This window comes from Alligator mississippiensis, chromosome 1 (assembly GCF_030867095.1).
Source record: "Alligator mississippiensis isolate rAllMis1 chromosome 1, rAllMis1, whole genome shotgun sequence".
NCBI lineage: Eukaryota > Metazoa > Chordata > Crocodylia > Alligatoridae > Alligator > Alligator mississippiensis.
The window spans coordinates 135,569,270-135,591,185 of NC_081824.1; the positions used below are offsets into that span (position 1 = coordinate 135,569,270).

The window sequence follows — 21,916 nt, forward strand, 5'->3', positions numbered from 1 at the left end:
CTGCAATTTCCTATTACATATTTTGATAATTTTGAACTTGTTAATTGTTTTCTTCTTTTCTAATATTCCCTTTACTTTTTTCGAAAGGATACGATGTTTTTTTTTTCCATCCTGTCTAAAAAGTTACGTGAGCTTGCTGTGAATCAGCTGCTTCATTCCATCTCAGACATGGCTGCCCTTCAGTGTTAGATGAAATTATGCCATTACTCTGATATATTTATGTACCAGTTTAAGTTTGTAAAGTGTTGTTTTAGGCTGAAAGTGGCTTTATACATGTGTATGTGTTGTGGAAGTGATTATGTAATGAGGTTATACCATTTTAAGAAGAGCCTATTAATTACAAATGTGTAAACCAGAAGTTAATTTTGTATCTCGTGCCTGTGATTTAAATTAAAAGTCCCCCATTACCTAGATAATTTCCATTTGTGTTGCTGTAGGTACTGGGCTATTTGTAGTTTTAAAATGAATGGGAATTCCTCCACCACCTCTGAGGATGGTCCAGGAAAGCTGAAGTATTGAAATGCATGCTATAAGCACAGTGTTTGTAAAATAACCATCTTCTCTTCTTGATGACTACTGTTTCCTCAGTAATTGGCTCAGTATCTCTAATATTTCCTTGTTTTTTTGTTTGCCAGCTAATTCCGGTTCCCTGCAAGGTCCACAGACTCCTCAATCTACTGGTAGTAATTCCATGACAGAAGTGCCAGGCGACTTGAAGCCCCCAACACCAGCATCAACACCTCATGGACAGATGACACCTATGCAGGGTGGCAGGTATAAAAGACACCAAGTGCTCCATTTCATGCTTTTTATCTTACTGTATAAAACTCTCCTGGAATCCTGTGTACAGTTCTGACTGCCCAGGCTCAGAAAAGAGGGATTCAAACTGGAACTTGTGCAGAGAAAGGTTAAGCTTTCTCCGTTCCCTTGACCATTCTCCTGTCTTCTCAGAGAAAGCTGAAAGAAGTTGTCTTGTTTAGTGTAGGGAAAACAATAGATATGGGATAACATGCCAAGAAGAAAACAAGGACAGTATTGGCACAAGGAGAAATGGATGTAAACTGGCTCTGTGTTAATTTAGGCTGGAAATTAGGAGGAGATCTCCAACCACCGGAGCAGTGAAATTCTGGAACTTCTTTCCAAGAGGAGCTGTGAAGGCAACAGATGGACTAGATTTAAGATTGTGTTTGTCTGGTTTCTAAATGAAGTTATATGATACAGTGATTGCAGGAGGTAGTAGAGCATGCAGTTGATGAACATGGACTTTTCTTCCAACCCCACATTCCAATAAACCACACAAATTTGCTGAACCAAGACATGAAGCCCTTGTTCTATATGTTTAAATATATCGTACCCCTTCCCACCCCCTCTACCGTGAGCTAAAGGAAGAATTTGGTTAGTTAAGAACATTTTAGTCTCAATTAAAGGACCTTCAAATTTTTACTAAGCAGCAGCAAGCCAGGAGAGGGCACTCTTCTCATGTGTACTTCTACTGAAGGCTATAGCAGAAAAAATCCTGGTGACATCAGCGGAAGCAGCGTTATGTCCCAGACTGCAACAAAATCACTTATTTCTGTTTATCTAGCATCTTTTTGGCCCACGGGTTCTCAAAGATAACTGGCTATATGGAGAGGTGGGAAGGGCTGGGACAACCATTATTTAAGTGTCTGTTACTCAGATTATTTGGATTTTCTTTCTCCTTTGTAAAATATTCTTCTTTGCCTTCAGAATCTGGGAATTATCAGGTCAACTGATTTCCAGGCCAGATTTATAAGGGCTTTCATATAAAAAAGGCTTCAACCATAAATGTTACTACCTCTCCACAATAATGAGTGTTATGTAGGAGGTAAAATCAAATGCTGCTGTTTAGTTTTTCTCCTAATACGAGAACAAGGAGGCGCTTAGTGAAATTGAAAGGTAACATGTAAATGTGAGAAAAAGTAATACCTGTTTTACACAACACGTATAATTAACCTGTGAAATGCATTGCCTTATGGTGTTAAGGCAAGGAGGTCAGTAAGATTCTGAAATGGTTTTGATTATATGAATTACCTTCAACTGGATTAAAACATCTTTAAGTGAAAAGTAAAAAGCCAGCCAGGATTAGGAAGAAAGTGATTCAGTAATTATTTATTGTTACATTCTTTATCCCTTGCTCTGAACCATTTTGTGTTGGCAACTGTCAGAGATTGAACAGTAGACTGAATGGATTTAGAGCCTGGACTGGTAGCACAGTTCTTCTCATGTTCTCCTGTGGTGTTAATCTCTCTCTTTTTCATCTGTTTAGGAACAGTGCAGTTAGTGTGCATGATCCTTTCTCTGATGTAAGTGACTCAGCATTCCCGAAGAGAAACTCCATGACGCCAAATGCACCGTACCAGCAGGGGATGAACATGCCAGATATGATGGGAAGGATGCCCTATGAACCGAATAAGGACCCTTTTGGTGGGATGAGAAAAGGTATTTATCACGTGGGGGTCTGCATGTGTTCTTCCTAGGTTTCATCCAAACAGGATGTTCTAGTTTTGTCAAGGTGTGCTTAGTGTTGGTCTTTTTGTATACCCTCTCATCTCCTTCATCAGTGACATCATATCCCTATAGTGAAAAAGAAGGTATAAATGCAAGTATATCTAAACATACCTTTTAACCACTTTAAAAAGAGTGGGGAGCTGCTCTATACAAGTGTACATCAGCTGATACAGTTTAACTCCTAGGACTGCATGTTCTTGTAGCAGTACCAGTTGGCTAAACTACTGTACATTTAACCCTGAATGCAGGGGAGTTAAAGTTGCAATTGTTTTGCTCCACTTGTATCACTCCAGAAGCATGCACTTGTAATAGTTGCATCCTAATATCTTATAATTTGAATGTTTGATACTGATACAATTGCTGTCTTCCTGTACCCTGCATCTCTCTCTTATCTGCATGTTTCCCCGTCTCAGAGTCAGATTATACCATTGTAAACTTCAGGCTCTAGTAAGATCTGAAAGTGTCCCAGAAGTTTGTTTCGGCAACGCTCTATAGAACTTAAACCATACAGTTAAGGTTCATCAAGTTAAATGAGGAGGTTTGGACTCTTCATCCTCTAATAGCATTCTTCGTAGTAAACTGTGTTGCAAAATCGGTAGCGTTCCCAATTACAGTAGGAGACGAAGAGTCAGAATTCCAGATTCTGTCATGGCCATAGTACAGATTCACAGTACAGTCTTTGATGAGTCTCCTGCCCTCTTTGCCTCAGTATACATGGATGTAAAATAGATATACTTTTGAACTGGGTACTGAACATGTGTGTGTGCGGTTTAATTAATTAATTGCTAAACACTTTGAAATCCTCTGATAAAAGGTACCGCATAAATTGAAAGGGTTTTTTTAGAAAGCAGGAATAAAAATAACATTAAAGCTAACTCCAGTCCCGTGGGCACTTCTCTAGGGCCCTTTTGGTGAATTTTAAAGTACGTTTAAAAAGGATCTTTTGAGTTGCTTCCTTACACCCTTGCAAGCAGGAAAGAGTTGAGGGTATGAAGAGAGGCAGAGTTCTCTAGAGAGAAGAGCAGCTGGTGGAGGTGAAAGTAAGAAATAGCAGCTGAAAGAGAGCAGGAGGAGGTGATGGAGAAGAAAAGGACAAAAAGCGGGTGAAAAGGATAAATGAAGATTCAGTGGTGTCATAAGTTTAAAAAAAAAGACAGTGCTGCTGATGTGACTGTTTAGCTCAGTGGCTAAAGGGCTCTACAGTGGGTAGAGAAAGCCCTCATGTTTCCTTTAAATCCTGTACTATACAAAGGTACAGTGGAGTTTCAGGGGAAATTGAACTGTTTTTGACTTAAAGTGACTGATTTCTAGGTCCACCCTGAGATCAAGTTGACCTACTGCACTTCGCCACTCATTTTATACTTAGTCATAAGTGAAAATGAATGCTATCATTGTGCCTTAGTGTTTCTTGCAAAGGTGACCATGTCTTAAAACTACATCTTCCCTCTCCCCCCATGAAACTCAGATCTGTTCTCTCACACAGCGCATTCTATTGATGAGATTGCTGCATCTGCAGGGCCATTTTGAGGAAGAGGAAATTGCAGACAAAACCTGGAAGCCTCTTTCAGGGTCTTCTGTAGCATCTTCAGATGCCATCCTGTAATGCAGGGGTCAGCAACCTATGGCCTGCGGGCCAAATCCATGTGGCAAAGAAATATTATCCAACACAGGGAATGTGTGTCAGAACTGTGCCATGCTGCCTATCCTCTGCAGTACTGCCACCACTGCCTGGCCTGCTGCTCCTCAGCACCTGAGCTTAGCTTGTCCCTGCTGCACAGGGACTATGGGTGGGTATCTGGCTCCTGGCCATTTGGAGCAGGAGGGCCAGCCCCTGCAATAATGCATGTAATTCATTCTCTTATCTTCTGGAATAAATAAAACTGCTTCTCTAGTCCCTTACTGTAAGGGTTCCTGCTTCTCCCACCTGGTGTTTTTTCAGTCCTTTACCTACAAATCAAGTCTGTCCTATATCAACAAGAGACAGGAAATGGAAAGATTAGTTATTTGTAAAGAAATACTATTTTTCTTTCCTTGTATCTGTCCTGATATCTAACTTCCTTTTTAACGTTTAGTATCCCAAACTAAAAAAATGAGGATAGAGCTACTTCATTCATTTATTTGGGGACTGATGTAACATAGGCTGCTAACCAAGTGTCTTTTAGGACACTTAAAATTATACCAGTCTTGCTCAAAGATCTGTATTCAGGTACAGGATCTCGTTCACAGACACATCACAGACAGTCAGTGTTTTGTGTATGTAATGTATGGGAAGGAAGCCCTGTGACTACAGTGTGCTACTAAGATTAGTGAGTTTTCTACGTAAGCCTTTCTGTTTTCTAGAGCTAAGTCTGAATTGGTGTATAACACTGTTAGAGTGAGAAAAGGAAATATGAATTGAGCTTGTCTTTAGGACACAAAGGAAGATGTAATATTTCCATCTGATAAATGTAATGCCCTAAAATGAGATTCCAAATCTGATTTTTTTTTCAGTTCCATGATATTCTGGCCACCTTGCTGCTAAAGCTTACTGTTAGCACTGTTTCAGGCACTTTCATCGTTCTTCTAATATTTGTCAGACATCTAGGGCACATTTATACGTGCTCCAAAGTGTTCGATGTTGGAGCCGACCCAATAAATCAAGTCTGCTGGAGCATCTCATGTATCCAGCGTTCCCATGTTTCAGAATGGTACTGGGGGCGCTTTAACTAAAGCTTGTCAAACAAGCTTTAGATAAAGCACCCCACTGCCATTTCGAAACGTGGGACACTGAATACACAAGAAGCTGCATGTGTTTTAATCAGAGCAGCTCCTGACTCTCAGGAGCTGCTCTAATTAAAGTGCATCCTATCCCCCACCCCTACCCTGGAGCACGTGTACAGATGCCCCTAGTGATTCAGCTTGGCAGAGTTAAACTTTTGGACATTATTTTAAATGATGTCATTTAATAGAACCTGGAAAGTCCTCTTCAGACACCAAAAATAATATGTTTAATTTGCAGTTCTTTCTCTTTTCTTATTGCAGTGCCTGGAAGCAATGAGCCGTTCATGACCCCTGGACAGATGCCCAACAGTGGAATACAGGACATGTATAACCAGACGCCATCTGGAGCAATGTCCAACATGAGCATGAGCCAGCGACAGCAGTTCTCTTATGGAAGTAGCTATGACAGGAGGTGAGTCAGTCTTCAGCAAAAAGCAGTCTATTAGGAGAAATGATCCTCTCCTCTTTTTCATTCCCTCGTTACACTTTTCAGAGAACATAGTAGCCCCCACCTCCTGCAGCTGCTTACTAAATCAGTGGGAGTCGAGCCATTTGTAATGACTGAGTCTAGTTTTTTGCAGAAGTTAATAAGGAAGGAGTTGTCACACTTGAGAAGTCACTCAAGCTGCAGCTGATCAGCAAGTGGGTGTGTTTGACAGCTGCTTTTGGCAAGCTGCTGTGCTGTGCTGTGCCTGGCTAAAGTAGCACTTGTGTTAGTCCTCTTGCCATGTTCATGCCTAAGCAGGTGTTGGCTTTTTTTGCATAGTGGATTTTTTGTTTGTTTTAATTTTTTTCATGAGAACCAAAATCTACATCTTCAAAATGTTATGTTTGGTTTGCTGGTGGCTAGAACTTCCTCTGGAGCTTCTAAGGTCTATACATTCTTTCTGGGCTGTAGGACCACACATTATTAGTATGTCCCTAATGGTCCTTTGCACTGAAACTCAGTGGTTTAGATCCATGTACATCTACATTTCTGTGAAGTAAAATCAAATTCAACCCCTTTTTCCTAGTCCTGTGAAAGGTTTTGGGGGAAAAGTGCCATTGAATTGCTGATGTCTACACTGTAGGAGGAGGCAGAAAGGTTAGGAAGTGCTTGGGTTCTGTAGTATGGTTTGCAAGCTGGAACCACAGATATTTTCCCCAGTTGCCTTCAGCAAGTTTTGCATTTTTGCTTCTTTGCTAAAGTTTTGTAATGGCATACAACATAGTGCACAGTATAAGTTAATAGTGGGGTGTTTTTCACAGTCCTAGTGTGAAGCAGCAGAGGCAGAAAAACCCTGTCTTATCATTTTATATAACAAAAGCCACATTGCTGGGGTACCAGAGAGATTAAGGGTAACAGTGAGAGGTCTTAGGTGTGAAGATTCCTTTCCATGAGAATTTATTTCTTTGGGAACTTTGGAGAATAAGTGCTTTTTATAGAATGAGGTTTCCTTTGTCATTTTTTAGGTCGGATCATGGGCTGGGTTCTGAAGGCAGTATGGGACCACCTGGTCAAAGCAACATGGTGCCTTCAAACAGTGACCCAAGCATGTACTCTCCTAATCGTTACCCTGGCCAGCAAAGGTGAACGTTGATTTCTCTGTTTGTAATATCATTGTTAACCAGGTTATTATAAGACCTAGAAGCTATTGAGAGTATGTAGACAGAATATGCAGTAGCCTGGTGTGTTACTTTTGTTTGTGTGTTCTTATGTAGGTTTTTACATTGGGTTTATTTTGGGGGGTTGGGAGAGATCCTTGATTTTGTATTTCTGTAGATGTTAGAAGAGGAATGGTCTCTTTGTTAATTCCCTGCCAATACAGGATTGGACTCTGTTGTAATCTCAAGTTTCCAGGTTACTTTTAAATTGTTTGGACTTTGAGGGTTATATCATTTCATTTAGGTGGTGATCCTTCTATGGACTAATGAATCTAACATTTAAGTACTTTCTGATACATAACTTGCGTTTTCCTTTGCTCAGTTTCATCTCATTACTCTTACCTTGCCTCAGACCTTAGAAAATTTCTGTCAGCTGTGTTGTTCATAGATAATCCCTCTGCATTTATGGTCTGATTTTATGAGAATCCAAGTCAAGGCAATGAGAGTTTTGGGTTCTCAGTATCTTTGCAAGTCAGGCACGTTAGTTCTTTTTAAAAAGATCACATTCTCCAGCCCTCTCAACCTATTTTTCTCCTTTTTCCTAAATATACCTTATCATATTTTGTCCAGCGCTATACCTCAGATTATCAGTGTATTCTTAGTGCAGTACAGAGACGGGCTGCTAACATCTTGGCCTGTAATACAATGCCTGTGTGTATATAGCCCAGAATTAAATTGATTTATAATTTGTCATCCTGTCAGACCTTAAGTTCTTATCCAATTTGCTGTCCACTATCAGGTGTACATATTTATCAACCTCAGTATTTTCCTTCAACTGATTATCTGCATTTTATTAAAAAATACATTAAAAGAATGTTAGGATTTAAACTTAAACCCTCACAAGTCAAGAAATACCACAGGTAAGTTTACAAGTACAAACTTCACTTTGTCCTTTTGTGCCTGTGCTTTTTGACGCAGGTTTAACAGAATGATAGTCTGTTCCTTAGAAAAAAGTATAACATCTCAAAACATTTATTAAAATGTGAACTGCATGAATGTAATGTCCTGTCATGTTTGTATTGTTATGCTCATTTTTCATAATAAGCCAGCTAGAGTGAAAATTTCAATTGAAACCATTTTTTTTTAAATATTTGTTATATTCTGTAGTCTTAATTGTTTTACAAAGTCAGGTTCTTGATGAGAACCACTCTTTAAAACTCAGGACTTTGACTTGCTGCCTTTCCTCTGTTAATCAGATGTCTTATCTACTAAAATATACCACCATGTTTCACTGTTTTAACTACTCCTTCTTACTCTATGTGGTAACTCCATTCACCATATTCCTTCTGTGGCTTCCACTCATAAGTGATGAATTAGTGCAATACATGGGACTATTGTAATTCAAGAAATGTAATTGGTGTTGTACAAATCAAATGTACTCCACACAAGAAATGTATTGTTTCCGTTAGATTTCCTTTCATGGCACCTGGTGTAGGGGTTGAACAGCTTTGGCAGCATGCCCCCAAAATGCATTACCATCCATTCTAAAAATAAATTATTACCACTGTACCAAGTGTCTTGGTTTGAAAATTAAATGATGTGGTGAATAGACATACAATTATTAGAGCAGTTTCATTTTTCCAGTATTTTGGGGGTTCCAGCAGTACTAAGTGTGGTTTGAATGCATAATTCTAGGCATGAAACATATGCACAGCAGTACCCAGGACAAGGACCTCCCTCAGGACAACCAGCATATGGAGGACATCAACCTGGAATGTATCCACAGCAGCAGGTAAAAGAGATGGACCTGACTATGCTTGTAATTTTTTCCAGTAAATTTCAACCCCTCCTACCCCAAAATATGCTTCATTGCATTGAATGAAAACAAATTTTTGAATGTGTATGATTTTTGCACAGATGAGCAGCAAAGTTTGAGCCAAAATCAGCATCCATTTTAGCAGTGGGTATGCAGTGACAAAGCCATGTGTTAGCTCTAATGAAAAAGCATAAATTTAAGTTCCAGTTTATGGAATGTGAAATAGTTTAAAGTTGCAAACACAGAGAGCAGACAGACTGGAACAATGCAATTCCTAGGCTGCTAATGTTGCACAACCCCATTTGCAGAGACAAACAGGAAAGCTGTTGCCTGGCAGACCAGAAAGCATTTGTCACATGCAGGAAACTAAATCCCGAAGTGTGACAGAAAGAGAAACATATAGCCCTCACAGCTGGTAGGGCACCCATAGTCATATAATGAGTCCAGGGCTACAACAAGGCCCATACATTAGATAATCATATACCCTAAATATATATCAGATGGCTTATTCCAGATACAGTATTAATATTGACATTTATTTTAAGCATTCAGACATTTGAGCTTTTTCATAATATAGGGAACATGCAAGCTATATTGAAAATTAAATATTTTATAGACATAGAATTTGTAATATATTGGTAATACACCATGTATGAAATTCTGACCACATTGAAGTCAAAAGCAAAACTCCCTTTGACTTCAGTGGGACTAACATTTCATCCTGTGTGTTAAAAAGTAGTTGGTAGTCAACTCTGTAAATAAATTTAAATCTAGTTTCCCAATATAAGCCAGATTTTCAAACAGGGCTGGCTTATACATTTGCAAACCACTTCTCACTCCTGGGCAAAGATTTACTAAATATTCAGTAAGAGGAGATCTGAAGTTACAGTGTATAGAAAATGCACTTGAAGTTCACTTTTGAAATTTTCTACCTTACTTCTTGGCTCGTAATAGTTCCAATATGACTAGGTCATGAATCCCCACATTTGTGGTCATAATGAAAAACAGTGCCCTGAGTAGTTTGGTGTGATGTAATAGAGAATTTTCAAAGATCTGTACCAAAATTGTTAATGATACTTCACACTAAAATATTCAAAGAATAAGTTAATTGGGTGCTCTTAAACCTGAGATCTGCATAAAATTTACAAAAATATACATAAAATTCAAATTACCACTTTTAAGAGGATATTATATTCTGTTTCCTGTGGTAGATGTCCTTTTCTAGAAATCTGCTAATGGAGTATTATTTTGACCTTTGCATATTTGTCACATTTTAGGGGCAAAAATTAAGGTTGGACAGATGATGTGAAGTTGCATGGGATGAAAGTCAATGGCTGAATTACCTTAGTGGGACCTTCCTTTTGACATGACTTTGGCATACTGTCTTTTTCATCTGCTAAATCCCTTTTTACATCTACACGCTCCCTTGTTGTGACTGCCAGTCCCAAGCCAGCAAATGCTTAGTCCCATTGAAATGAGATTACTCACATCTTTAAAATAAGTCTGTGTACAACCAGGATCTAAGTACGTAACCATCACATTTGAAATTGTGGTGTAATTTAATTTAAACAGTGTCAGTGATTCCTGTTTCTTGACTTCCACCAAGCATGCATGTTGCGGCAATGTTCATCTCCCAGCTGAGTTTACCCCAGTATATTAAACACTTGTTTAGGACCAAAAGCAAGCCACAAGACCCTTTATTTCTGGAATAGTTTGACAGTTCAGCAGTTAAGACTGAACTGAACTTTAATGCAACACAGTGGTTATGATTTTTATATATGCCAGAGTCAAAAACTGAGAGGGTATGGTTCCCACAGCACTTCTAACTGACCCACGCTGCATACATAGAGAATTTTTTCTGATGTTAACATTGGTACATTAGTATATATTGTGCAATGTGACTGAGTTAGGGTTTCCTGGGGAGCCATAACTTCAAATTTACCATTGATCATATATTCAAAAAATGCTCCTTTAATTCACATTTTTTTGCCTCAAAGCGCTCAGTGTAGCTTGAACCGTGGAATGAACTCCCACAGGAACTAAGCACCATCACAAACTCACCACCTTCTACCTCCAGCCTAAGACCCTTCTTTTTTTTACCTTCCTTCTTCAATGTAAATGCGTACCAGCAGGTACAGAAACAACCCCCACCCCCCAAAAAAACCCAACCATAAGCTCTAACAAACAAAATGCTACCCCGCCCAAACAATTCTCCTTAGTCCTTAGAATAGAGTAAAGCAGTGATTCTCAACAAGGATGTGCAGGGTGCCATGCAACGTTAGCATTGTTAGGTGTGCAAACAAGGTTAATAAGATAAACCCAGAAATTTCAAATAGGTGTTAAAAAATAGTTTAAGAATTTCTGCCCTTTCTGAGTTGTTTGCAAAAGAAGAATTGCTCTATTATCTTTTCATAGCCAAAACAGAAGTGAAAGCCATGAGCTGGCATTTCCTGAGGGATGACTTAAATCTGAAACACTGGACTAATGTAATAGATATTAGTTGTATCATGTAATTTTTGTGTAAGGTTCTCATGTTGTAAAGTTGGTGAGGGTAGTATAAGAATTCACATAGACTAGCATAGAATGTTTGAACTTGCCCATTAGCTAGAATAATCTCACAGTAAATTAAATGTGATTAGGGGTGTGTGGGTAAAGATGATTTAGAGCAGTGTTTCTTAACCTTTTTGGACTCAAGGCACCCCTCACTGGATTTGAAGCGTCACTCCGTAACTTATGTGAATTGAGTGGCACCTAGTTTTCAAAAGTAATTTATATATCGCAGTGTTTATTCCTTGTAGAGGAGCCAGGCAGTGGGGATGGCGAGCTGGCCAGGATGGGACACGCCTAAGCACTAATCTGTGTATATGATCAGACCTCACAAAAATCTCCTCCCATCCCATGGCACCTTTCAGTTGATCTGGGAGCACCCCAGACTTGGGGTAAGAAAGAATTACTGACATAGGGTAACAAACTCAGCTGAGAGGGATGGTTTCCTCCTCCAGTCAGACTAGTTTATTTGACATATATTCTGTCAAAACCCATTGTTTAGATATGTATCCTTAGAGGAGAGTGTCTGTGGCAAGCTTTAAATTGAAAAAATAATGTTTAGTTGTCCAAGCATAAAAAAGATCTGAAAGAGATCCTAGCAGGTGAAAAACTACTTTTTCAGCTCTGGGATGTGATGGTGAGAATTTGGCCAGAGTTCTTTTTAAAAAAAAAATCACTCTTGGACTGATAGCAAGCACCAGAAATTTGAGCCCAAGGGTAACTTTCAGTAAATACCACATTTACCCATATCCAAAATGACCCCTCCCCCCTCTCCCAATAATTAGATTCTATCCATGCAAAATTATACATTATACTGTTTGCCCCCTCCTTTGCCCTTTGTGCCTGCCCCTACCTCCCCCTCTCCCTGCCCATCCCCCCTTCACTGTCTGCTGCAGCTCTGTTCCTCTGGGGCAGTCAGCAGCACGGCAGCTCCAGGCCAGGCAGGGTTGTGGCTGGAGGGACTGGAGGCATAGCAGAAGGTAAGGTGGGGAGGGGGCAGTGGGTGGAGAGAGGAAGGGTGCAGGATCCCCACCACACACCCTGCAGCCTCTCCCATGCTCCCTCCCTCTGGCCATGTGCCCCCTCTCCTGCCAAGGAAGTCATTCCAGCCCAGGGTAGGCTCAGCTTTCTATCAGTTCATACGTGTGTATATAAGGAAAATAAATGAATCTTTTGTTTGCAGAAATAGTTATAACATTACTGCTATACCACGTCCTACATAGCATGCTCGTTTTGCAACGTTGCCCTTATGCTAATGTGCTAGAATCTAAGATTTAGTTGCGTGTTGAACAGCGCTCTTGGCTAATCAAGCTGATTGATTAAAACATTCCATTTCAGAACTACAAGCGTCATATGGATGGCATGTATGGGCCCCCAGCAAAACGTCACGAAGGAGAAATGTATAACATGCAGTATGGCAACCAGCAGCAAGAAATGTATAACCAGTACAGCAACACTTACTCTGGACCAGACAGGAGGCCCATGCAGGGACAGTATCCGTATCCATATAACAGGGAGAGGATGCAGGGCCCAGGACAAATACAGCAGCATGGAATACCACCCCAAATGATAGGCGGCCCCATGCAGTCATCATCCACCAGTGAAGGTCCTCAGCAAAACATGTGGCCAACCCGAAATGATATGCCTTACCCTTACCAGAACAGGCAAGGCCCTGGAGGCCCCACACAGGCCCCACCCTATCCAGGGATGAATCGCACTGATGATATGATGGTACCTGATCAGAGGATAAACCACGAGAGTCAGTGGCCTTCTCATGTCAACCAACGTCAGCCTTCTTATATGTCATCCTCAGCCTCCATGCAGCCTATCACTCGACCTCCTCAGTCGTCCTACCAGACACCACCCTCAATGCCAAACCACATCTCTAGGGCTCCAAGTCCAGCATCTTTCCAGCGCTCTTTGGAGAATCGTATGTCCCCAAGCAAGTCTCCTTTCCTACCCTCTATGAAGATGCAAAAGGTTATGCCCACAGTTCCAGTATCACAGGTCACAGGTCCTCCACCCCAGCCACCACCCATTAGGCGAGAAATTACCTTCCCTCCAGGCTCTGTAGAAGCATCACAGCCAGTCTTAAAACCAAGACGAAAGATTACCTCAAAAGATATTGGTGAGTATCCAACAAATGTAGAAATAGAAATACAGAACCTGGTTTCAGTTCTGATTTCTTTTCTTTTTTTTTTTTTTTCCCTACTTTGAGTTTATGACCTTGCTTTGAAAGAGAAACTCTGGTAAGTGTAGAGTGATTATGTTCTGTTAAACCATAATAGCACCAAAACACTCTTGTATAGCATGGGTGGTTACCCCACATGTCAGATACAACCCAAGAAATGCAACATGGGATTTCAGCAGCTTGGAACAAAAGGAGCATTATGTGTTGAGACCAAGTCGGTCGTCTTGAGACAGGTAGTCCCCATAGTTCTGTGTTTGTATTAAAGATCAGGGCAACTTCAGGCTCTCAAATTTCATGTTACCCACTATTTCAATATCCATGTCAAATGGCCAGTGTATTTATTAGTTGATTAGCTGAAAAATTGGAACATTGTATGGGAAATATACCAGGCGCAGTATCACTGCATCATTTCTTTATGCTCACCCAACTTCATGGTTTCATAGTTGGTAGGATCGGAAGGGACCTGAGCAGATCATCTAGTCCGACCCCCTGCCATGGGCAGGAAAGTATGCTGGGGTCAAATGACCCCAGCTAGGTGGCTGTCTAGCCTCTTTTTGAAGACCCCCAGGGTAGGGGCAAGCACCACTTCCCTTGGAAGTTGGTTCCGGCTCCTAGCCGCCCTGACAGTGAAGTAGTGCATCCTGATATCTAGCCTGAATCTACTCTCAGTCAACTTATGGCTGTTGTTCCTTGTTACCCTCGGTAGTGCTCGGGGGAACAGGGACTCTCCCTTTGCCTGCTAGTTCCCCTTGGCAAGTTTATAGGCATCCACCAGATCCCCTCTCAGCCTTCTCTTGTGGAGGCTGAACAGGTTCAGGTCCCATAGCCTCTCCTCGTAGCACCTGCCCTGCTGTCCCCTAATCATACAAGTGGCCCTCCTCTGGACCCTCTCGATGCTGTCCACATCACTCCTGAAGTGCGGTGCCCAGAACTGGATGCAGTACTCCAACTGCGGCCTGACCAATGTCGCATAGAGGGGGAGAATCACCTCCTTGGACCTGCTTGTGATGCATTTATGGATGCGTGACAAAGTGCGGTTAGCCTTCCTGACCATGTCCCCACATTGGCAGCCCATGTTCATCTTGGAATCAATAGTGATTCCAAGATCCTTCTCTGCATTAAATAACCTGTTGCTCATTAAATACATCTGCTCTTGAAAATCAAGACTTTATTATTTTTTTCTCCACCATTTTCCCAATTTTCTTTCTTTCTCTGAGTGTCAAAATTACCCTGCTACAGGTGCTCAAGTTTCCACTTTTCCTTTGGTCCCATCTCATTGGTTTTATTGTGGCTTATTTCTCCCATCTTGTCCTGGTGATGGACTTACACAAGTCAGCTCCTCCAAGATACAGCTTCCATCATATTTGTCCCTTCGGCCAACTTGAGTTATCTGCACAGCAACCACTGAACTACCAGACTGAATACTTTAATCATATGTGATCTCTATCTCTGCAGTGTGCTAGACCAATTAAATATAACTCATTTGGGATCAGGTGCCCCCAGCCTCCCTTCCAGCTGTCACCCTAAGAGAAGAGTAAACATCTGAAATTAAAACAGAATTATGTGTCTCTTGTTGGTGGACCTTTTGGTTTTTTTATTTTGTTTCTTAGATTTTTCAGGTACTCAAATATTAGAAAGACTGTTTCAGCATAGGCAAAGGCAGGAAAAAGTGTTATTCAGACACCCTAGAAACAGTAGCTTTCTGATTTTACTTTTTGCCATTAAGACAGAAGAACAACTGGACTCCATAATTGAAGCAGTAATACTCAGTGCTAGTTTCGAATCTGAGCACACCATCTTTAGCAGATGAGCTTGCTTGTATTCTGTAAACCTAGCCTGACATAAGTCTTGTCTTGAACTCATGCAAGCACCCTCCAGTAAAATTGATGCTTACTTTTCTTCCTTCTCTCATTCTCCAGTAACTCCTGAAGCCTGGCGAGTGATGATGTCTCTAAAATCTGGACTTTTGGCTGAAAGTACCTGGGCTCTAGATACAATTAATATTCTTCTGTATGATGACAGCACTGTTGCTACTTTCAACCTCTCTCAGGTAGGTAAAATGGCACTTTACCATTTCTCATTTCTCAAACAAATGAGGGCGAAAAACAGCTTTGAGGGACACAAAAATTTAGATCTCTTAACATGAATTATCATTTTCAAATTAAAAGTTTCCTTGACATGTTTTAGTGATCTGAGTATAATAAATAGCAAGAAAAGCCTAAATTTTTGTAAAACAAGGGGGAAATAAACTTTAAAGGAGGGTATCCCTTGTGAAAAGGAGCATTTATGGGATTTGAATATTTCAGGAATGGAAGAAAAGAAATGTTCACAAGCAGAAATTCATAAAAGTAGTGTGGCAGCAATAAAGGTGTTAGTGGGAGGTCCACAAAACCAGATATGAAATTGTTTTGGAATAATCTTTGAGTTATTACGTATCACTTCTGTGTCAGATACACTGGAAATGTATATCGGCTGGTCCAGCAATAGGCATATTAGGGTGCCATGTGTTTTTAACTGCATGTTAAAAAAAAGGTGATTTAAATTTTCACCAAAGGGCCTAGGCTAGTCAAGGTCCTTGGAACCAGCAAATTGACTATCAGCCCCCCTTAATCATGGGTCCGCCCTCTCGGGCCATTTCTGCTAACTCCCCAGCTCTCCACAGGGTTCAAAGTCCCACCGAGATTGTCAGCTCTGCTCCTTGGGCATGCCCTGGCCCGGTGCTCCATCTCAGCTGCTCCAGGCAACTTGGTTCAGGCCTCAGTATTCAGCCCTCTTTCTTACAGGCTGTGGACTCCACCTGGGTCCCCAGGAACCTCCTCTTCTCCAGTAGTTCCTACCCTAAACCTCCAGGTGGTTCGGATGGCCCTCAGGAGCTGCAGTCTTGTGGCTGGCAGGTGTTGCTCCTGCAGCTCCTCAGATGTTTTGGCCATCTTGCAGTTCTAGCCTGGGGTTATGTCCTGGCCCAGCCCAACTCTTCCAGCCAGGGCACTCCCCAGCAGTCATGCGGCCCTCCTAATCCACCACATCTGCCAGCTCCTGAGTCTGCTGACTCCCTAAGTAGGCCTGGCTGCACCTGCCACAAGCTCTGCAGGTCTGCCCAACTCCTGATGGAGGCAGGCAGCCGTGGTGCCCTGCTACAGATATGCATAGACTAAAATACGATTTTGTGTTTATGGCCAATGGTCTTTGTTGTCTTTGCGGAGTTTACCAGTAGATATGCTAGATTGATGTTTTGATTTTTTGTTTTTAGGGTTTTTTTAATATAGACATAGGCCTCGTAGAAATAAACTAAAACCTCCAGTATCTTTCAGATAGAAGACCAGATAGTTATGACTCTTTTGATTACTATTTTTTTAGGTTAATTTGACCAGTGATTGAGATTGTGTCTCTCTAGTAATTTTATTAATGTGGGTTTTTATTTTGTTTGAGGGGTTTTTGTTTTGTTTTTGTTTGTGTTTTTCTTTGTTGTTTTTTGTTTGGTTTTTATTTTATTTTATTTTTTTTAATCTTGAGGGTTTTGGAAGCCTTGAGAGAAACATAGAATATGGACGAAAGTGTCAGTCCAAGAAAAGAAAACTATGTAGATAAAATACAAATTGAATATAAACCAGGAATGCAAAGAAAAGTATGTTTTCATAGTTAGTTATTCCATAGTTAAGACAACCATCGAAAACCAATTCATGTGTTGCCCTCTAGGAACACAATCATTACACATTAATCAAGAAGATTAAACACAAATGGATACTGTTTTTGAGGGTGACTTACAGCACAGAAAACCACCCTCCAGTAACAGCTTCTTAATATGTAAGGACATAAAACTATTCTATTTGCCTTCACCACGAAACAGATCAGTTGCCAAAATTGGTAGTTCCAGGCATTGGAAGGTTGATTTCAGAGACAATGAATAGCAGTAATTGTTATGGTTTGCACCATGCCAAGGATCTGGCTGTCTATAAGGAGAGGACAGAAATGAAGAATTTCTTTCAGGAGATGTTTACTGTTCAAGGCTTGGCTTTTCGTAGTTTGTAAGATAAGTGAAAGTGTTTACAGACTTATAATTGCAGCTCCTGACACAGATCCATGCAGTCTAAAAATGTTCATCTAATTTTTTGTGTGTTTTTACTTTTTTCCCCCTCAGTTATCTGGATTTCTTGAGCTTTTGGTGGAATATTTTAGAAAATGCCTGATTGACATTTTTGGAATCCTTATGGAATATGAAGTGGGAGATCCAGGAAAAAAAGCACTTGATCACAACACAGCCAAGAAAGATGACAGCCAGTCCTTAGCAGAGGACACTGTAAAAGAGGAGGATAATGATGAATGTATTAATTATTTGGAGGAGGAGGAGGAGGAGGAAGAGGATGAAAAATCTGAAGGAGAAGAAAAGAGCATTGTTTTTTCCACTCCTGGTGCCATTGCTGATCCAAGTGAGAGGCCAAAACAAGCCAGTAAATTTGACAAGCTGCCAATAAAGATTGTAAAGAAAAATAATCTATTTGTTGTAGACCGATCTGACAAACTCGGACGTGTTCAGGAATTTGACAGTGGGCTCCTCCACTGGCAGCTTGGTGGGGGTGACACAACTGAACACATCCAGACTCATTTTGAAAGCAAGATGGAGATTCCTCCACGCAGGAAAGCACCTCCTCCCTTGAACTCTCCAAACAAAAAGAAGGAGTTGGAGGGGAAAGGTGACTCTGAAGAACAACAGGAAAAAAGTATAACGGCCACCATTGATGATGTCCTCTCAGCTCGGCCAGGAGCATTGCCTGAAGACTCAAGCTCTGGTTCCCAGGCAGAGAGCAGTAAATTTCCCTTTGGAATCCATCAAGCCAAAAGCCACCGGAATATTAAACTGCTAGAGGATGAGCCAAGGAGCCGGGATGAGACTCCTCTATGCGCCATAACTCATTGGCAAGACTCCTTGGCCAAGCGCTGCATCTGTGTGTCAAATATCGTCCGTAGCTTGTCTTTTGTGCCTGGCAACGACGCCGAAATGTCCAAACATCCAGGCTTGGTGCTGATCTTGGGAAAGTTGATCCTTCTTCACCATGAGCATCCAGAAAGAAAGCGAGCACCACAGACATATGAGAAAGAGGACGAGGAGGACAAAGGGGTGGCCTGCAGCAAGGATGAGTGGTGGTGGGACTGCCTCGAAGTCTTGAGGGATAATACATTGGTCACATTAGCCAACATTTCTGGACAGCTAGACTTGTCTGCTTACACAGAAAGCATCTGTTTGCCAATTTTGGATGGCTTGCTGCACTGGATGGTGTGCCCATCTGCAGAGGCACAGGATCCTTTTCCAACCGTGGGGCCCAACTCAGTCCTATCACCTCAAAGACTTGTGCTGGAGACCCTGTGTAAGCTCAGTATCCAGGACAATAATGTGGACCTTATCTTGGCCACTCCCCCATTCAGTCGTCAGGAGAAACTCTACGCTACTTTAGTTAGGTACGTTGGGGACCGCAAAAACCCAGTCTGCCGAGAAATGTCCATGGCTCTCTTATCAAACCTTGCACAGGGGGACACATTAGCGGCAAGGGCAATAGCTGTGCAGAAAGGAAGCATCGGAAACTTGATAAGCTTCCTGGAAGATGGGGTCACGATGGCCCAGTACCAGCAGAGCCAACATAACCTCATGCACATGCAGCCACCTCCTCTGGAGCCACCTAGCGTAGACATGATGTGCAGGGCAGCCAAGGCCTTGCTGGCCATGGCTAGAGTGGACGAGAACCGTTCAGAGTTCCTATTGCACGAGGGTCGTTTGCTGGATATCTCAATATCTGCTGTCCTGAACTCTCTGGTTGCATCTGTCATCTGTGATGTACTTTTCCAGATTGGGCAGTTATGACATAAGTGAGACGCCAAGCATGTGTGAGTGGAGATTAGAGGGTCACATATAACTGGCTGTTTTCTGTTCTTGTTTATCCAGCGTAGGAAGAAGGAAAAAAAATTGCTCCTCTGCCCCATTCACTATTTACCAATTGGGAATTAAAGAAATTATTAATTTGAACAGTTACGAAGTTAATATTTGCTGTCTATGTGTATAAGTGCATCTTTTTATTTTATTTTTTTTAACCAAAGTTGCTGTCTAGTACATTCAAAGGTCACACTTTTTTTTTCCATAGATTATCCTTTTCAATGTTCTTTTCCATGTTTGTATTGCATATTTTTTGGGAAGCGAAATAGTGACTTAAAAAAAAAGTTGTGGCAAATCATTGTACGATGGGGAAAAAAATCTCACCACTTCGAAACGAGAAGGTGAAAAATAACCAACATACCAAGTTCCTGTGTATTTTATTTTTTCAGATAAGGAAAAATTTTTAAAAACATGTAAACCATCACCCAAAGCTCTGTGCAATAGAAGATTCTAGTGATGTAGGTGTAGGGGATCAAGGAGGGTGTGAGTCAGTAGTCAAAATACAAAATGCTATTGGTTTCTCCACAGGAGAAATGGTTACATTAGGGTAGGAGCAAAATTTAAAAAAAATAAAAATTTTAAAGTTAAAAGATTTTAAATACAAACCTGACGATAAACGTAAATTGCTTCCTCACCAGAACTGTCTTGTCTGCATCTGTTGTTCGACCTTCCACAATGACAGTTCTTCACAATTCCTTTAATCATTTTTTAAATATTTTTTTATTGCCTAAGGGCCGTGATGTATATAGAAGTTGTACATTAAACATACCCTCATCTTTTTTTTAAGTACAAAGTTTTTAGTTTCTTTTTCATGATGTGGTAACTACAAAGTGATGGTAGAATTATTTTTTTTCTTTCATTTTTGGGCCATATCTCCAAAAAAAAAAAACTAAAAAAAAAAAACCGAGGGTAATGTACAAGTTTCTGTATGTATAAAGTCATGCTCTATTTCGGGAGAGCAGCCGATCACAATTTGCTTTATAAATCAAGGTGTGGAAATGGTTACGTATGGATTGATCTAAGAAAATGGTTACCAGTCTACAGACAAAAAAATATATACAGAAAAAAGGAAGAACAACTTCAAAGATTTTTCAGTGATGAGAATCCGCATTTGTATTTCAAGATAATGTAGTTAAAAAAGAAAAAAACTTGATGTAAATTCCTCCTTTTCCTCTGGCTTAATGAATATCATTTATTCAGTATAAAATCTTTATATGTTCCACATGTTAAGAATAAATGTACATTAAATCTTGTTAAGCACTGTGATGGGTGTTCTTGAATAATGTTCTAGCTTCAATGTGGGATACCAGAAAAGAAATTAATTACAAAAAAGAGCAATAATGGTTACTCTCTTCTCCCTGCTTTGATTATTGTGATTTTTTTTTAATATTAATCTGTTGTTCAACTGATGTGGTAAATTACTCTCCTGTTGAAAGACTTTTCTATCAGATCACAGAGAATAGATTCAGATAATTATTTATAAAATAGAGAATCATGAAAGGAGAAGACGTGATTGCCTGATGACGGTTCTGACTATGCAGTTATCCACTCTAATTGCTAAGTTCAGGGACCGTAAACTGGATGTTAGAAAAAATGACACACAAGGTGTTTATTAAAGCAATAACCAACGCAAAGAAATGGACCTGTATTCACTATCTGTAATTCTTTCTGTTGGTTAAAGGTGTGAGGCACTCCTGTGATGTGGGTATTCAAAATAAACACACGCCCACTTCTTGAAATAGTAGGTGTTATTGCATACCCAGAATGCTAATGTCCGCTCACCTGCCAAGCCCCTGCAATTCTTGTTAGAGTGGATTCAGGGTTTCATAGAGCACGTTCATCATTACAGCCGGTGGGAGATGGCCATTTGAATTTCAGGAATTGCCTGGTTTTAGATGCATCCACTGTCTCACTGGTGATCATCTTGTTGGCAAATACTGTTCAAGCACTAATTTTTGGTGTTTCATTTTGGATCATTGGTTTTGTTAGTGTGATCATAAAAAGCTAATAATAATTTCTCTGGAACTACTGCATAATTACACTGTTAGTGGACATCCTCTTTCCCCCTCCAACGCAAAGGTACTTGAAAATGCCCACCCCCTTCCCCCCATCATACTGCTCATCTTGTTCATATAGCTTGCTCTAACACACAAATATATGGAGGAGAGTTTCAAACAGACAGGTAAAGTATATACAATTATAATCCAAGTTTGAAATGTGACTCCCTAATGTCACAAAAAGTAATGTTTCATTCCAGTTTTTCTAGTGCAGTAATCTATCCACTCCCACATCACCTACAGTAATGGCCTCTCTTTCTCTTGCATAACAATGCATTCAGAAATATATGCTGAATTATAACCCACTTGGAACTCTTCATTGCATAAGGAAGACATATTCAGGAGCTGATTATTCCAACAATATCAGGGTGGTGGGAAGCAATATTCAAGTCTTAATTCCTAGTAATGTTTTACTAAATGATAACGGTAAACTCTTAGCTAAACCCTAACCTGATTTTTAAGCAGTCCTTTCCTTTAAGGGGAGTGGGTGGGTGTTTGCTGCATGGTGA

At 40.6% G+C, this 21,916-nt stretch overlaps 1 protein-coding gene across 10 annotated transcripts in view; it reads left to right on the forward strand.

Annotated features, from left to right (window-relative positions):
* Positions 1 to 20,616, forward strand: part of ARID1B (AT-rich interaction domain 1B) — a 432,896-nt gene extending 412,280 nt beyond the window's left edge. For 6 of the 10 annotated variants that reach the window (XM_059714373.1, XM_059714361.1, XM_059714374.1 and 3 more), the window contains 8 exons: positions 636 to 774; positions 2,288 to 2,460; positions 5,551 to 5,701; positions 6,742 to 6,858; positions 8,569 to 8,665; positions 12,575 to 13,364; positions 15,347 to 15,477; positions 17,566 to 20,616. In XM_059714373.1, coding sequence (XP_059570356.1) covers positions 636 to 774; positions 2,288 to 2,460; positions 5,551 to 5,701; positions 6,742 to 6,858; positions 8,569 to 8,665; positions 12,575 to 13,364; positions 15,347 to 15,477; positions 17,566 to 19,281 — 3,314 coding nt within the window. In that variant the 3' untranslated portion in view covers positions 19,282 to 20,616. The remainder of the gene's footprint in view (positions 1 to 635; positions 775 to 2,287; positions 2,461 to 5,550; positions 5,702 to 6,741; positions 6,859 to 8,568; positions 8,666 to 12,574; positions 13,365 to 15,346; positions 15,478 to 17,565) is intronic. The other 4 variants (XM_059714369.1, XM_059714375.1, XM_059714376.1 and 1 more) reach the window with 1 other exon arrangement.
* Positions 20,617 to 21,916: the final 1,300 nt, after the last annotated feature.